Consider the following 17,541-nt stretch of genomic DNA (forward strand, 5'->3'; position numbering starts at 1 on the left):
TGAGTTAGCTGCTCCAAAGATATGAATGTTATTGCTGTTGTTTTTCCCTTCGTTAAAAATCCTCTTTCAGCATAGAAATAATGAGTGATTAAACTGAATACACAATCATCCGGATAATGGGTGGATATTACACACAGGGAGAGTCAACAGCCGACAAGATAGATCCCTCTTCTCCCTTCTGCAGAGAAACCAAACGGCAGCTGCGCCAACCAAAGCCGGGTCTCGGGCCCCTCGGCCCGGCCCCCAGAGGACGGGAGTGGCCAGAACACGCCGATGCCCCCACCCCTCGACACCCCTCCACCCAGGGAGCTGCCCAGGAGGGCTCGAGCTGCTGGTGACCGGGGAGCCCGGGACAACCGGTCCCCGCCACCCCCGGGCAGCTGTGGTGCGCCCAGCTCTTCCCGACCTTCCGGGACGAAGCTGGCACGGGGAGGTATGGACCCAGCAGAGAGACGGTGACCAGAGGCGGGCAGGGCGAGGGCGAGGGGAGGCGGGGCCCCAGCAGAGAGCTCTGAGAAGCTCACCACCCTCTGGGGCCCCAAACTCCCAAACCGAAAAGTGAGCGGGAGGCCCTGGGTGGCAGGCCCCAGGGGCCCTTTGATCTCTCTGGACTTTCGGACTTGGCACCAGAGCACAGCCAGCCAGCAGCACAGGGCACGCTCAGAGCTCTGCCCCAGCGAAATCACGTAGTTTCCCTTGAAGAAACGACTGAAAACACACAACTCTGGAAAAACAAGGCTGAGCACGGCACTGTGAGAGTGGCGTAGCACAAGCAGCCCCTTCCGGGGCCGGTAATAATGCCCATGGACGGGTGCACGCACGGCAGAGCGCTACCATCCCATGCATACAGATCTCGTAACTGCAAAATTAACAAAGCAAAAAAAAAAAAAAAAAACCCAAACCAACGCTGCATATATATGATGTCCCTTTTGCATTGCACTTTAGAAGGGGGGGTCCAGCAGCACCTGCGCCCCTCCCCCCCAGTAAACCACGGGCGGGAACCCTGCAGATGACACAGTCACCAAGCCTCTGCTGGTCGCGGCGGCAGGCGGTGCCGGTCTCTGGGCCGGCGGTCTGGTTTCCACCTCCGTCTGCGCTCACAGCTGCCTCGGCGGTAGAACGGGGTCAAGCGAAGAATTCTGGTAAGATCTTTCTCGTGTACATAAATACCGTAATTTCAGGATGGGTAAGCCGCCTCTCGTCCACTGGGAGATCATTTTTCAAGCTTGGGCATAAAAAACCTTATACAATTTGCATGAACAGTTGAGAGTAAACGAGATTATTTGGAATAAATGCAAGGAACTTATTCGGATAGTGGCCGACGCAGTCGCTACTGAAGACGGTGTCTCGGGGGTGAAAAGACAAGTCCGGGTTTGCTGTACACGATGCTGGAAGGCACAGAACTACCCCCCGAAGTTCAGTTTTTGCATTTTCGTTTTGTGATTCCCTTGTTCAACCAAGCACCAGAGGGGGTTTCTAAACACTCGAGCACTTAGAATGTGCACTGCTCTATAAACGGGTTCGCAATATTTGAAAAGTAAAAACCTCAGTTAACTGGGGAATAAAAAGAGAAGGGAAGATTTTTGACAAAGTGCAGTTCTAAATATACGTTTAAATGAACAAACAAAAAAAAAATAGTGAAGTAATGCTGTTTTGTTCCAACGCGGCAGCCTCAGTCCGACGCAACACGAGTGGCCCGGGGAGGGCGGCCGAGGCGGCGCCCCCACCCCCGCCCCCACCCCCACCCCCACCCCCCAGTGCCGCCGGGCAGCCAGGCAGGAGGAGGTGGTGGCAGCCCGGCTCGCGGCGCCCTCCCTGCTCTTCCCAGCGGCAGCACAGGAAGCCTGGGTCCTCGTCGCTGAAAAAATAGACTCTGGAGAAAACCTTCCCTGTCCCGGGGCTGCCACGGACGAGCTGCGATGGCTTCTTGGGGCAGGGCGGCCGCACCCCGGCTCCCTTAGCAGGTCCTCGCATGGCGTCACGTGTTGCTGGGGCTTTTAAAAGTTAGTCATTAAAAAACCTGTTGATTTTTCTGAGTATCAAGTCTTCTTATTGGTTTTAAATAGCTTATAACAAAAATGTAAATGTTAGAACGTTCCGGCAAGCACAGGGCCGCTGCAGGCTCGGACTCGGCCCCGGCGGCAGCTGGGAACCCTGCTTGCGCACATGAACTTGGCCAGTAGAAAATTTTGCAGTGGATTCCAAAAGTGTGTGGTTCCAAACACTCGCTTGGTTATAGGCACAGTAAGACGTTGTGCTATGTGGCCGCGGGGGCGGGCCCGCCGGCGCGCAGAGCCCCCGAGCCCCCCGGCCGGCGTGGGCGGCCCGCCCACCCGCTCCCTGCGGCGTCCACCCCGCGGCGGCAGACTGTGGGGTCCGCTAGGGCTCAGGCTCGGCCGTGCTCTCGGCGGCCTCGGGGCGGGGCCGCGGCCACAGCTGCTCCCGCAGCTCCTTCACCACCTTCTCCAGGTGCTCCCTCGCCTCGCGCTCCCGCAGCAGGTCGGCCCGCAGCTGCTCGCGGTCCGCCTCCGCCTGCTGCAGCTTCACCTGCAGGTCCTCGATCTGAAAGGGACGCGGGCGTCAGCGGCACCCCCTCCCCGCCCCCGCCCCCCCCGCCCGGCCCCCTTCCTGCGTGTGAGATGCGGCCGGCAAGGGAGGCGGTGACAGGGGCCGGACAGCATGACCCGAGTGCAGACGCAGCACACACAGCCCCTAGCGGGTGAGTAATGACCCAAACCCTAGGAGCTGCGGCCCGGGGGGGGGGACCCTGCTGACCCCCTGAGGCCAGGCCCAAGGAGGGGGGCCGCAGGGCCCACTGCCCCCCTACTGGGACTCCTGCCGGCCAGGACAGCCGGTCAGGCGGTGCAGAGACTCTCCAAAGTGCCCACGGAAGGCAGCCTGCAGCCCCAGCCCCAGAAAAAGAGTTGGGGCTGCCTGGGGGCCCCCTGCACCCTGGAGCCGGCTCAGACCTGACTCCTCAAGCCAAATCCCCAAGTTAGAGCCCGGCCTGGAGGGAAAGAGCCACAAGGAGCTCCCACACGGTGGCCCCGACCGACCAGAGCACCGCCTTTCCGTGGAGGACCAACGCCAGCAGCCCAGAGAAGGGCCCCCCTGGCCTCCCGAGCCCGCAGCGGGTCCCGTGGGTGCCAAGAGAGCACCGGCCGCTTCCCACCCCGGCCCGGGAGCCGCTCCGCAGCGGCAGCCGACGGGGGCGCCCTGTGGCCTCGCTGCCGGGCGTGGCACCGGGCCCTGCCTCCCGGGTGGCGCCACAGACACCCGCCCCGAGGCCCCCCACCCGTACCTGGGCCGAGTACTTGGCGCGCAGGCGGCCGGCCTCGCAGCCCTTGTCACACACCCGCACCTGGCGCGCCTGCTCCAGCTCCCGCTTCAGGCGCAGGCGGGACTCGTTGGCCTCCCGCATCTTCTTCTCATTCTCCGCGCGCAGGCGCTCGATCTCCTTCCGCAGGTTGCGCTTGGCCTCCGTGGCCTCCCGCAGCTTCTCCTTCTTGGCCACGCGCAGGAACTCCAGCTCCTAGAGAGCGGGCGGCACACACAGTGGGCCGGGGGTCGGGGGCCCGTCCCCTTGCTGCCCCGGACTTCCCATCCCCACGGGGCCCCAGCGCACCCCAGCCTGCGGTCTGAGCAGACAGCCACGGCGGGCAAGCTTCAGCCGGGCTCCCAGAGCCGCAGGGGCCCCTCCAGGCAGGGCACGGGCCTGGGCCCCCGATGCCGGGCGCGTGCTTGTGCAGTCACACCTCCACCCGGAACCAGGGAGAAGGCGTTCTGAGCGAGTGCCTGACACAGACACATCTGAAGTCCTGGGGCTCTCGGGACAGCACGGCTGAGCCGTGTGCGCGAGGAGCCCCTGTGCAAAGCTGCCAGACGCCAGCCGTGGAGGTGTGAACTCAGCAGGCGCCGGGGGGGGAGGCGCTCCTGCAGGGCCGCAGAGCCCGAGGGTGAAGGGCCACCCTCCCTGAGCCACGAGCTCTGAGGGGAACGGGCCCTACTGAGGTGGGAGACGGTGCGGGCGGGGCCCAGACACCCTCGGCCCGCAGTCCGCGCTGCACAAGGAACCAGTCACGTCTGCAGAATCAGCTCGGAGCCGGCGTGTGCGCACAGCACGTGCGCTTGTGCCCGGAGCCACCTGGTCCAGCTGCCACGCTTGCCGCAGAGGAACCCGCCGCATCCCCCTCCGACAGCCCCGCGTGTGCACAAGGGACCCCGGGGGCCGCCGCCCGCACTCACCCAGGAGGCGCACCAGCCCTCGGCGTGCCACCTCGTGGGGCGCCTGGCCGAGAGCAGCCCGGCCTGTGCGGCCCCGAGGGCCAGGCCGGCCTTGAGGCCCGAGCGGGGGCGGGGAGCCTCACCTGGTGGAGGCTGCGCTTGGCCTGCAGGGCGGCGCTCAGCTTCTCCTCCTGCTTCACGCGCATCTTCACCACCTCGTGCAGGAACTTCTCTTTGGCTTCCTTGGTGTCCAGGCCGCCCTCCAGGGCCTGCCGCAGGTGCTCCAACTCGGCCTCCAGGCCGCCGCTCGTGGGGTCAGCAGGGGCCGCAGCCTCAGGGGCGGCAGGGGCGGCGGGTGGGGCGTGCACGCCGGGGGAGCTCAGGTCCTTGGCGGAGCTGGATGAGGTAAGGGACGGGGAGGAGAGCGAGGACAGGGAGGAGGTGACTGCGGAAACACAGATGGAAGTGGAGGTCACCAGGGTGCTCGGCACGTGGCCGTGCAGCACCGCGCCCGGGGCAGGCAAGGACCCCAACTCACACGTACATTCCTCCCTGCTCTCCACTTCCACCTCGGCCTCTGAGTCCTTGTCATCCTCTGGGGCGGCCACAGCCACAGGCGCCGGCGTCTCTGGGGCTCCAGGGGTGTCCACGGTCAGCTTCCGCTTCCGTGGCTGGAGGCAGGTGGCCAGAGGCTCGGGGGCCCGGGAGACAATGGTGGTGCACGGTGGGCTGCTCACGACCTTCTGCTGGGCCGGCGGTGCCAGGGCCACGTTGGGGGCCACACCCGTTTCAAAGCTCTTGTAGGAGTAAAAGCTGCAGGGTATGGGGGGGCGTTGGGGCCACAGGCATCTGCCCCCACCCCAAGTCCCCCATCCCGCCATGGCCAGCCCGTGAAAGCTCCTTGTGGGACCCACCCCTGGAGGGTGCGAAGAAGGAGGAGATGCAAGCCAGTGGCCGTAGCCCGACCCTGTCTAAGGGGCCAGCACGGTGGTGACCGCCTGCGGCCCCCCTCCCAGACTGCTTCCAGGCCCACGCGGCCCCACGTGCAGGCACTCACAGCAGGCCTGCAGGAGGGGAGAGCCTCTGGGCCAGCACAAGGCGGCTCGCGGGCGGGAACAAACACAGCAGGACCCCGGGCCCTCCATTCCCCTGGCAACTGAGCCACCGAAGGAGCGCCCCAAAGGAGGGAAGCCCGCCCCGAGATGCGCAGAACAACAGCCTTTCTTGGATAGTGTCCACTTTGAGAAAGACCTTAGGCGGCTCCTGGCCCAGCAGGCGCTTACGGACACCCAGGTGGCAGAGCCCAAGCCCGGCCCCTGTGTCCTCGCTGCCTGCTGGCATAGAGGGCACTCACCTGTCACGAATCAGGGCCGGGAGGTGCGGGGAGAGCTCTTTGTCACTTGCGGACACCGCCGGGGACCAGGGTCGGAAAGCGGAGAGGCGCTGGCGAGGGTGAACACAGCCAAGGCTCTGCAGGAAGAAAGGCACCCGGCGTCAGAGGTCATCAGAGGCTGGGGTGTGGAGCCCTGCAGCACCCCCGCCTCCCCCCGCCGTCCTCTGCCTCGCACCACCTTGCTGGAGGAGCTGGCCAGGGTCCGCAGCCAGCCCGACTGTTTGTCCTTCTCAGAAGATGTGGGGAGTTGGGCGGGGGCGTCATCTGTCTTCCGGATGGAGGCTGGGGGCTCGGAGGAGACCTGTGAGAGAGACACGAAAGTTGTCGCTGGTGCCTCTAGCTCTGGGCAGGGTCTCCCAGCCAGCAGACTCGACCGTGCACAAGGCGTGAACAGTGACATGCAGACCCGGACCCCAGCAAGGGACAAGTTGCATCCCCGCGTGCCCTGTGGGGCTGCCGTGCTGGGACCTCACCCCACAGCTGCAGAAGGCTCAGGGGAGGGCGCCCAGGCCGAGCTCCGGGCAGGACCTCGAGGGGACAGTGCTCCCCTCCCCGCCACAGCCTTGTCTGCACACTGCCAACTTGGTGCCCACACAGCTGACGGGAGGCTCAGACTCTGGCCTCTTGCTGCAGTCCTCCCTGGATGGGGAGGGAGGAGCCCGGTGGGCAGGCTCACTGGCCAAGTGTGGGGCCCTCCATTGGGGGGGGGTCACCCAGGGCCCCAGAGTTCTGGGTTCCACCAAGCAGAACAGACAACTTGCTGTCAGCCAGAGCGGCCGTCCGGCAAGACCCCAGGAGAAGGGCGCGACGACCCTCCACCGCGTGCCCGCGGCTTCAGGACCAAGGCCACACTCATTTTCTCCTCGCGCCTCGCAAAGCTGCCTCCAGCCTCCCGGGGCCCCAGGTTGTGTGTCTGCCGGATGCTGTGGTCAGAGTGGCTTCCAGCACCGGTGTCAGGACGACAGACGCCCCCATCCCGATGGCGCAGGATCCCAAGGGGGACGGGGCCTCTGCCTGAAAGAACGAAGCTGTCTGTGGAAGGTGGACAGCGCCCCCCGCCCAGGGCGGCTGCGCCGGGGCCACATGCAGCCAGCACGCAGTCACCCGCCTAGAGTCAGGGGCCGACACGACAATGCCCTGTGGCTCTCTCAGGAGGAGAGAGAACTGGGGGGCGCTCTGCTGGCAGTCGGGGAGCCTTGGAGGGGAGATCACTGATGGGGGAGGGGAGAAGGGCTCCTCCCACCTCCGGAGCACTTAGAGAAGATACCGTGTCGCAAACCTGGCCCCCTGGGGGGACACGGGCTTCCCGGGAGGGGGAAGAGGGAAGGGAGGTAAGTGGTCCATGGAGATGCCCTGCTTACCAGGGCCATCGTCACCAAACACCAGGGACACGGGACTGGCGGGACCCTGGGCAGAGGGCCAAACCAAGCCCCTCACACGCCCGTATGCACACACGTCCGCAGGGCCCCCACCACCCGGCAGCCCTGCTCGGGGGACAAACACAGAGGGCGAGGACTCTGGGGACATAGGCAGCCTCGGGCCCCAGGGCGTAAATACTAGGACCTCGGACCCTGTGCAGGGACGCACTGGCCTTTGTCCTCACAGAGAAGCAGCCGCCTGAGGCCCGAGGCCCGCTGCTCAGAGGCCCACGCCACGCTCTGGGGAGGTGCTCCCGAGCGGAGCCCAGACGACTGTGGACGGGCTGCTCAGACACGAAACAATCATTCAGGAAATAAAGACCCATTTGTTGGTGCTTTTTAGGGGAAAGAGCCGCAGTGACGTCTGTCTGTGCAGCCCGGACACCTCCTGCCGCCTGCGAGCGGGTGGCCGGGGCGGGCGACGGGCGGAGCTTCCTGTCTGAGCAGATAGGAAGCAGGGAGGAGAGGAAACAAGCCCAGTTCTCACCGAGAGAAAAGCCACAGGCTTGGCACCGGCGCCCGCAGGTTCTAGAGGCCTCAGGGAGACTCCTGGGGGGTGCATACGACTCAGGCTGTAGGGCCACCCCCTGCCCCGCACCCACAGGCCACAGCCCCACCTGTCCGCGGGAGGAGTGAGGCAGGCGGGGGGGGGGTGTGGACTCCCACTCAGGGGCCTGGCCTGCGAGCACCGCGAGACAAACCGAGCCCGGGAGCTCTGGAAAAAGGGCCTGAGCCTCCCCCGCCCCACCGGCCCCCAAGCTTGTCAACGCTAGGATAGGGACGCGTCTTCAGGCAGGAAAAACCCCAAGAGCAGGACCTTCCGTGAACGTGAGAGGGCGGCAGCAAGGGGCCAGAAGGGAGCCTCGCCAGGACGGGGACACTGGCCCTGAGGGAGGGCTGCGGCTCCCTCTCCCCTGAGAGCTGCCTAGAGCCCCGGCAGCCCGTGCTTCTCCAGGCCTGGAAGGCCACCGTCCCTAGCAGGGCCCACGTGAGCCCCAGCAACAGCCCCCGGCATCCCCATCCCACAAGAGGTCAGCGAGCAGGTAAGGACAGTCACTTCTGGTTCCCGACCCTTCTCAAGGCCTCCACGCCGGATCACGGGGGCCCACAACCCTCACGGAGGGAGCAGGCTTCTGGGCCCGGGACTCAGCTGGAGCAACGAGACGAGGGCCACGGCAGGCCTACCCCCCCCGGGCCTCGGGCTGAGCCTGCCGAGGGTCCCACAGAGCGTGGACGGGCTACCGCGGCCGGCCACGGCACTGCCCGCAGACGCCTGCCCACAGGACTCCGGGCAGGGCACTGCCCCACACGGGGCCGAGAGCGCGTGCCAGGACACCCAAGCGTGCCCCCACGCAGCACACGTGCGGCCGCCGGGACCCCGGCCTACCCCGGAGCAGCCGCCCGGCTGGGCGCTGACGGCACAACGTCCTCGCTGCCCTGCTGTGCGAGGCAGCCAGGCGCCCACAGACACGTGAACGGACAGAGAAGACGGGGTCTGTACGCAGGGGAGTGTCGCTCGGCCGTCAAGAAGACCAAAATGCTGCCACTTACAACCACGTGCACAGAACCAGCGGTGTCGTGCTAAGTGACGTCAGTCAGAGAAAGAGACAATGACCCTCTGATCTCACCCACACCAGAATCTAAGAAACGAAACAGGATCGCAGGGGGAAGGGAGGGAAAAATAAAACCAGATGAAGAGGGAGGCCGACGGGCGGTGGGGACTCTTAACTCTCGGGAAAACAGGGCTGCTGGAGGGCGGGGTGGGGGTTGCTGGGGGATGGGCAGTCAGGAGGGCGCGGGAATGAGCACTGGGTGCTTCTCCGCCTGATGCATCACTGACCTCTGCCTCTGAAACCAATAACGTGTTGTATGTCAAATAACTGAACTTACTTTTTTATTTTTATTTTTTTTAAGATTTTATTTGTTTATTTGACAGACAGGGATCACAAGCAGGCAGAGAGGCAGGCAGAGAGAGAAGGGGGAAGCAGGCTCCCCACTGAGCAGAGAGCCCGATGCGGGGCTCGATCCCAGGACCCGATGCGGGGCTCGATCCCAGGACCCTGGGATCATGACCTGAGCCAAAGGCAGAGGCTTTAACCCACTGAGCCAGCCAGGCGCCCCTCAATAACTGAATTTAAATTAAAAAACACAACACAACAAAACAAAAACTGTGGTTGCCAGGAGCTGAAGGAAGGTGGGAATGGGAAGTTACTGCTTAATGGGTACAGAGTTTCAGTTTGACAAGATGGAAAAAACGCAACAGACGGATGGAAGCAACGGCTGCTCGGGAACGGACCAGGCGCCGCCGCAGCACATCCTGCAGTGTTTAAGACGGTAAGTGTTACCTTGTCTATGTTTTGCCACGATTTTTAAAAACAAATGCTGTTTTTAAAAGAAAAAAAAAAAAGCTAGCTGGAGAGCACGCCGGCAGGCACCCGGACCCTCCAGAGCCGTGTGCGCCTCAGAGAGGAGAGGATGCCCCGCGACGGGCTTCCGCACACCGCGCCCACGGGCCTCTGTAGGTTTACGAGGACTTGGGGGCGGGACCTCAGGGTGACTTGACGATGTGACCCTTCTGTCAGGCCGGGCTGCGGGGTCCATCTTGTCAGAGGCTCCAGCAGGCACCGGGGAGTGGGGCACAGGGCGGTGCAGGGGCAGTGCAGGGAGGGCAGGCAAACGACAAGGTCAGCGGCCACCGGAGGCCGGGGCGGCTTCTGGCATCAGCCCCGGGGCCTCATGCTCACAAAGGCCGTATTTCATTCCATGCCTGAGCCCCAAACGCACAGAAGGACAGCCTTTGCCAAGGCCCAGAAGCAGGGCAGGGCAGGAGGGCCCCGGGCTCTGAGACCAGCAGCCCCTGGATTTCTCAGCCCCTCCCCCCACACTCTGCCGAGAACCCCAAGATGCAAGACTCCTGCGAGAGAGGCCACGGGCAGTACCCCACGTTTTCTCAGGGAATGAGCTCATGACCACCTGCCTCCCAAGACTGGCCTGGGGTGAACCCAAGAGAGGTCCCCAGGACCTGCCCTGCCCCCTTTCCTGTGCACCTCCCCGGACACCTTCAAAAAGAACGAACAACTGTACGTGGGGGAACAGAGTGGAGGGAAAAGATGTTCCAGATGCTGCCGGCACCAGCCTTAAGTCGTAGAGCACAGCCACACGTCCGAGCGGAGCTCTGGCCGCCACAGCAGACACGACCCTTGGCTTGGGTCCCGATTCTGCGGTGACACTGGCGGTGAAGAGGGCCAGCTCCCACCCAACTGCCAGGACAGCCAGAGGCCAGCTGGGCACAGAGCCACGTGCCATGCACCCATGCGGCCCGGGGTAGGGACAGCCAACCGTGAGGACGGACCGCACCCACCGAGCCCAGGTCGAGAGAGCAAGGCCAGGCCAGCGCACGCCGCGCGTGCACAGACGTGCCAGGCCCCACGTGCACACAGAGCCAGCACTACCAGGGCCGTGGCGCCAGAACCGAGCTCATGCAGGTGGTACGGGCCGTGAGCTGCTGACCCACAGGAGAAAGACGTCCCTCTATGTCAATCGGAATCAAGTCACCTTCTCCACCCAGGTCCACAGAACCCAAACTTTATCTATGCACACTTGGGGGACATGGGGCCTTCGGCTGAGGATCTGATTGTGACGGTCCGAAGACTCCGCCTGTCAGGAGAACCAGGGCCACAGATGCTGAGAATCAGACCCGCGGCCCCGGTGTGCCCGCAGGGAGCCAGTGTCCAACAGCAAACACGTCTGTGGAGGGCGGGCTAGTGGCCTCAGCTCGCCTCCGGCTCCCTCCGCCTTCTCTGAGACGCCCCCAGCGGGTCCTTCTCTCCCCGTACCCTGTCTGGACACCGCTGGCATGTGGTGCCAGGCCAGCGCACACTCAGAGCTCAGCTGTGTGGGTCGCTCTCAGCCACAAAGGCCATGGGCACCCGGAGTGCGCGTACAAGCCCCGCCCCGCCCGGAGCAGGTGGGAACCGCGGTTGGTTTTGTTTTCCGGCTACGCTAAGGTGCTCCACCCACTCTGGCCCCGTGGACCAAGGCCAAGGACACATGCTGCCCCAGGTGCCACATGGCGGGGCTGACATCCACTGCCACCCAGGTCCCTCTGGCCCAGCAGCACTGGGCACTGAGGCCGAAGGAACAGGTGAGTGTGTCTGCACAGCACACACCTGGGCGCTGACGGGGGAGTGCGGACCTGGGCAGAAGACCAGCCTCCTCACTGTGGCCAGCCACCGTGTGGACGCCCGTGCGCCCAGAGCTTCGGATCCCCACCCACGGCTGGCAAAGCTGGGGGCGGGGGGCCATCCCGCCAGAGGAAAAGACTCCCGGGTCCCAGAGCCTGCAGCAGCTGGGCCGCGGCTGGGAACCAGGGAGGCACCGGGCAGCGATCCGCCTCCTCCCGCAACAGCAGGCCCAGGTGAGGGTCAGGAAGAGCCCCTGTGGCGAGCAGGCCTCCCGGGTGGCGTGAGCTCAAGCAGCAGTGGCCCAGTCTGGGTGGGCCCCCAGGCCGTCCCGGCAAAAGCTGATGACGACAGTCACAGGCCTCAGCCAGATGCCAGGGCAGAGGACGTCAGCAAGACCCACCCGAGGCTCTCTTCTGCCCAGTGTACAGGTGGTCTGGGGCTGAGTGCTGGTCAATTCCTTGGGGATCAGGAAAGAGAATCTGGAGGTCACCGGTGGGACAAACAGCAGAATCCCAGGAAGCCCAGCTCACTGGGGGCCAGACCTCTGTCCAGGGTCCCAGAAGGACAGAGGACCAATGCCCCAGACCCAGGAGAGGCTCCCCAGGGCTCAGGAGCACATGTGCCCCTTTCAGATGTCACGGTGGGGATGGACTTAGCAGATCCCATAACCATGGAGGGCCCTGGACCACACCCAGACGGTATGTCGCTCGCAGCTCAGCAGGCGTGGCCACGGGTGACCCCACGACAGGCTGAGCCTGGACTATAGGTCTCCACTGACCACTGACCGCAGGCTGACCACTTGGTGCTCGGGGGGCCGAGAGCCTGGCAGCAGGGCCTTGCTGTGGCCTCAGCCCCAGTCCCTCAAAGGCCCATGAAGGGAAGCCACAGAGAGGCCGCCCGGGACAAGTGGAAGCCGACCCCACCACTTTGTCCACTGGGGGCTCCCAAGGCAGGGACAGTCCCTCTGGGCACGGCACGGCACAGCGGCTCGGCCTCCCTCAGCCTCAGCTCTCCATGTGTGCTCACCAACCCAGCTGTTAATGCCTAGTTACTAATTAATTACTAATTAGACGCCAAACAACAGGTCCTAGACCAAAGCCCCTTTCCCTCTCACGGCCCGTGTGGTGCTGATGGTCCCCGCTTCGACCCTCCCCAGCACAGGGGTCTGAGTCCATCTTTACGGAGAGAGTCTGTACACCCCAAATCAAAACAAAACACTGCCCCACATCCCCCAAGGGGTCCTGCTGTCCTGGAGCAGCGCGGGCAGCTTCAGCCCCGGTGTGGCTCCGGGCGGGTGGCCCGGCAGGAGCAGGAGGGCCCGGGCCCCACCCCCACGGCCTTCGCACCCTCTCGGTCTCAGCAGACTCAGGCAGCTCCTGCAAGATCTGGGTCAGCCACGTGCCTTGGTCCAAGACACCAGCTGGCTGGCGCTGGAGGGATCCCCAGTCTGTCACCCTAAGGGGAGGAGGGCTGAGGGGCCCCCCGGAGCCCTGGAAGGCCACGGTCACGCTCCCAGCAGAGTGTTTGGGTCGGGGAGGCCACCTTGGCCCCAGACAGAGCAGCAGCATCTGCGCCTGGGCCCCGAGGCCCCGCCTCAGGGGTGGAGCTTCCCGGCCACACACCCACAGGGAGGGTCGTCCCAGGCAGCCAGAGGGGCTGCGGGCACCCTCAAGGGCCCATGGTGCTGGCAGGCAGGGCTCTGCACTGAGATGGCAGAGGGTCCCCAGAAACAAGGCCTAGACACCAAGGAGGCCGCAGCCAGATGGTGGAAAAGGCGGCTCGGAGGCCTCGGCACACGCCCAGTGCCACAAGGGGGGACTCCCGCTGGCTTTCTTATTTATCAGCAAACACAGGGCCCCCTTCTGCGGGTGGGTCCAGAGAAGACCCGAAAAAGCACAAACCCATTCCCAAGACGCGGCTGCCTGGCCCGCAGGCGGCCTGACGCTGAGGCTGACTGCTCAGACCCCAAAGAGCCTCCCTGGTAACGAGGCCCAGCGCAAGAGTCCAATGACAGAGCACCTGGCGAAGCGGCTGCCTGGCCAACACACGTCCCACCTCTGCCCAGGCCGCCACCACAGCCACGTCAGAGGTGCCACGTCTTGGCCCAGGAGTGAAGGCGATGCCTCACCCAACGAGGACACCGCATCCCGCTCCAGAGCAGCTCAGCTCGCGGAGCACAGCACGCCCGCCCCACGCTGGCCACCGGGTAAGGACGGCACTGGGCGTCCGCCCCCGCAGGACCCGGCGTGTGCTCGAAGCCAGGGCTGGCTGCAGAGCCCCTGCAGGGGGCACGGCTGTGTCCGGGGCAGACGCCCATCAGGAAGGCAGTCGGGTACCAGGAGGCTCGCCAGCCCCTCCAGGACGGTGGCCCCCATTCTGCACAACTGAACGGCACAGAGCAGGCACAAGTTCCAAGACAGCTGCCTGAGGGACCACGTCCCAACCTCCTGGGTGCGCCAAGGGCCCCTACCCAGGGAGCTCACACCAAGCTAGGGGTACGTGCTCTACCGCAGAGCCCCACTGCCCCAGCCTGCCGAGGCCGCACCGCGCTGTCCGCCAGGCCTCCCGGCACCGGACCGCGTTCGTCCGCGCGGTCAGCCCAGCAATCGAGACGGTTCTGCACCAGGAGCCAGGGAGAGTGTTTCATCAAACACCCAGAGCTGTTGCGACATCAGGGGAAGGAATTCTGTGAAGGAGCAGGGCTGACGTGTGGAGACGGCACCTGTGTGGTCCGCAGAGGCTGAAGCCTGGGAGTGAGGTCACCGGCCCCCTGCATGCACTAGCGACCTCCTCCAGGAGGCCAACAGGACCGACCAGCGCTGCCGGAGGAGTGGGATCACCCACACACACCTGCGTTCTTCAAATGGAAAGAACAGCCACCAGGAGGGCCACAGCCTGCGCAGACCCTCCCGAGGGCCAGGAGTCCCAGACAAACGTGGCCGAGGGTTGTGGGAGATCCTGTGGCCGGGCTGGCCCCTCTCCGAGCCCCTACTCCAGCGCTGCTCCCACCCCTGGCTTGTTTCCCCTGGGGCCGGAGAGCGGCTGTGTGAAGGGAGCCTCGCCTGCGCCACGAGGACCAGCACTCGGGTGGGGAGGTCCCCTCAGGCCTGTTGGGGCCAAGACTGCTCGCAGGCGCCTTCCCTACCAACATGTGCTTCCTTACGCCGTCACCGAGCAAACGCGAGCACGGCATCCGCAGGGCCGGGGCCGCCGCTGCCCACGGGCTTCCTGCGGAACCCCGGCCGCCGCCGCCACCCTGGCCACCGCCACCGCCGAGCGCCGAGAGGACGCCGAAGCACGAGCAGCCGGCGATAGAGGGGCATGTGGGAACTCGTCCAAGTCGAGGCCTTCATGCGGTTCAGAGGGTGCCACCATGAACATGGGGAGACAACCACGGGCCGGGAGGAACAACGTGCAGATGCGGCGTCCGCTGGGGGACCCGCATCGCGCAAGCCAACACACCCCGGCTACGACGAGGCGCGAGGGGCCCGCAGCTCCCCAGAGGCCACGCCCCCAGCAACAGGGAAAGGCACCTCAAAACCACCGCCAGAGACCACTTCACACCCACCGGGATGGCTGTGATCCGACAAGAATCACACAACCACCCGGGAGGGTGGCAGCGTGGGGGCGGGGCAGGGCCTCAAGCCATTGGGAGGGGCCCGAACCAGCACTGGCGGGGAAGGGGGCCAGCTCCTCAGTCAAGACCTGGGAGGACTGAGAAGAGGGACCCAAACACCTGCACAGTTGACCCCTGAATGCAGGGCTTAGGGGTACCAGCCCCCTCCGTGAGGTCCCCAAAACTTGACTAACAGCCAGTGCTGACCACAGGCCTGGCCCATCCCACAGGCAGTCGATCGACACACGTTTTGCGCATCGTGTGTGTCGTATACATCATCCTCCCACGATAAAGTAAGCTACAGAAAACAAAGTGTTATGAAGAAAATAGAAAGAAATACATTTGCAGGACGGGCTGTCCCTGCTACAGCTGACACGGTCTGTTTACAAGACGAGCGGCCCCTCAGTGCACACCGACGTCCTCTATGCGTGCACTAGGACACACTGGCCAGGTCGCATGTACTTCCTATAGGAAGTAATTATAGGGTAACAGCCCCCACACTGATCACCAAGCAGCAACAGGACCGCCTCCCGGCTGCCTCGCCCCTCCGCTAACACAGGGGCCATCACAAAGCTCTCACGACTGTAGGATCACAGTCACGGTCATAACGCAGCATGGGAAACTTCACAAACCACGGACCTGGGATCACAGGCCTATACCCACTTTCTGCAGTTTCTCCAGTTATAAGAGACAGGCCAATCGTACCATAATGACTTGAAAGCGAAGTTATAAAACCAGGAAAGCAAGCTGCCAGGGCCTCCAGCGGGACCCAGGCACGTACCTGCACCACCAGGCGGCCCCTCGCAGACGGCACGGACTCACGGGTTCCTTCGGCACCGCCACTGGACACCACGTGGCTCCCTCGGGGCGTCAGGTTTCACACACAAAGCCCATAAGGAAAGGAGCGCCCCTGTCAAAGGTCAGGGAATGTTCCGGTCTGGCCCCATCCCAGACCATGGGATGCCCTGGTCTAAGCTGCAGGGTGAGTGGTGGCAAGGACTCCACAACGGGTGGGGCCCGGCCTGGCCCAGACCCCAGCCTGCCCCCACTGGGCCAGGACCTGGTGCCAAGACACTGACCAGCAGCGCGGGGTGGGGGACTGAGCCCCCAGGAGTGCAGGCAGCCCTGGGGAGGGGAGTGTGAGGGGCAGCTGGCTCAGGGGAGAGGGGGGGAAAGGGGCTCCCAGCAGCCACTCCGTGCCAGGCAAGGGACAGGCATCCTATGTCTGCTCTGGGCAAGGCCTCAGTCCCCAGCTGGGCAGCCCGGGCAATTCTAGGATGACGACGTGGCTCTGGCCAAGGCTGGAGTGGGGGTGGCCGTACGTAAACCCAGGGGCTCAGGGCAGGGGGGCATCTGTGTGGTTCCTGAGGCCCACCTGGTCCCCACCTCCCAAAGTCCTTGGTCCAGTGTCCCGGGCAGTGGCTCTTTCCGCCTGGCACCAGCTCACAGACGGGGGCACACAGGGCTGCTGGAGACCACCGCATACCATGTGGGGCCTGGGCCAACGTGCCTACGCCCCTGCACCGACCTGAGATCCCAACTCTCAAGTTGCCGGGTCAGCATCCGGGCCCTCCCTGCCCCCGCCAATACCCATGCTCTGACACTCCCCTGTCCGGTCCCTGACCCTGGCTTCCCGGAGACCCAGATCCCTGGGGCTGGCACCTAGGGGGACCTGGGGGGGGGTGTCCCCATCACTGTCTTATGAACCACTCAGAAGACAAAGCAGCCCCCGCCCAGCAGGAGGACCAGCCTGTGCCCCCACAGACTGAGGCCTTGGAAAGGCAAGTGGCAGAAGTTCTCACAAATCAGCAACATTGTGTCTGAGCACAAGTGAGTGCCTTCAGCTGCGGGAGATGCCCCAGGAAAACCACATCTAGGAGCTGAAGACATGCGTCCATTTCCGTCCTTAGAGACTCAACTAAGCAGTTCTTCCTCATGGTTTGGCAGACTCTCACGGAATCCAACCACTAAGTGATACGTCCAAGTCAGAAGCTCGCTGCAGGTTTAGAACAGGGGCAGGCAGGACCCAGCATTTAGGCTGCCCACAGGTTCCAGGCGACCGGGACCTTTGGTCACATCACCCTCACTGAGACGGCCATGGCCCGGGGCCGTGAACCTGTGGGTCTCATCCCCCAGAGCAAAGTCGGCAGGCTTAAGTCTGGGACTCTGTGGAGTGCACAGAGAAGGGCCAGCAGCTGGGGGCGCTGGGCATCTCTCTGTGACCCTCGAAGAGAGGGCCCCCCAGTCCAAGCGCTCATGTTGTAATTTCCCTCCATTGAGTGGGTCGGCAGGAAACAACGAAGACCACAAATTCAGGGATGAAAACTTTTCCCAGAAATGTCATCAGGCCTTCAAAGCAGCCCACCCTGTGATGCTGTCAGGCCTGATCCCTGAAGGACAGGTCGGGGTGGGGGGTACCTACCACGTCTGCTTTTACCCCAGGGTGCCAAGGCCAGGCACCCTCCCCCACAACCACTCCAAACACCAGAGAAGACGGTCCGACATCCCCCGACGAAAGCTGAGCTCAGGAGGAAAAGCCCAAGGGCCCGGGACCAAAGATGAGGAAAACCACGTGACATGCCGGCCATGCTGACCCAGGGAGGCCCGCCACGACCACCAGGGGTCAAGGACCCCCACGCCCCACCCCTGGGACACAGGGGCCCCACGGACCTCCACGAGCCCCAAGTGGAACCTGAGAGGAGCAGA

At 64.3% G+C, this 17,541-nt stretch overlaps 1 protein-coding gene across 3 annotated transcripts in view; it reads right to left on the bottom strand.

The window, feature by feature from the left end:
- Nucleotides 1-1,767: 1,767 nt before the first annotated feature.
- SKI (SKI proto-oncogene) overlaps nt 1,768-17,541 on the bottom strand; it is a 65,733-nt gene continuing 49,959 nt past the window's right edge. Inside the window, exons 2-7 of one of the 3 annotated variants that reach the window (XM_080802567.1) lie at nt 5,796-5,918; nt 5,579-5,694; nt 4,769-5,037; nt 4,368-4,669; nt 3,302-3,532; nt 1,768-2,562 (exon numbers count right to left, since the gene is read on the bottom strand). In XM_080802567.1, coding sequence (XP_080658693.1) covers nt 2,380-2,562; nt 3,302-3,532; nt 4,368-4,669; nt 4,769-5,037; nt 5,579-5,694; nt 5,796-5,918 — 1,224 coding nt within the window. In that variant the 3' untranslated portion in view covers nt 1,768-2,379. Of the gene's footprint in view, nt 2,563-3,301; nt 3,533-4,367; nt 4,670-4,762; nt 5,038-5,578; nt 5,695-5,795; nt 5,919-17,541 lie in introns of all 3 variants that reach the window. The other 2 variants (XM_080802568.1, XM_080802566.1) reach the window with 2 other exon arrangements.

This window comes from Martes martes, assembly GCF_963455335.1.
Source record: "Martes martes genome assembly, chromosome: 4".
Classification (NCBI taxonomy): Eukaryota; Metazoa; Chordata; class Mammalia; order Carnivora; family Mustelidae; genus Martes; species Martes martes.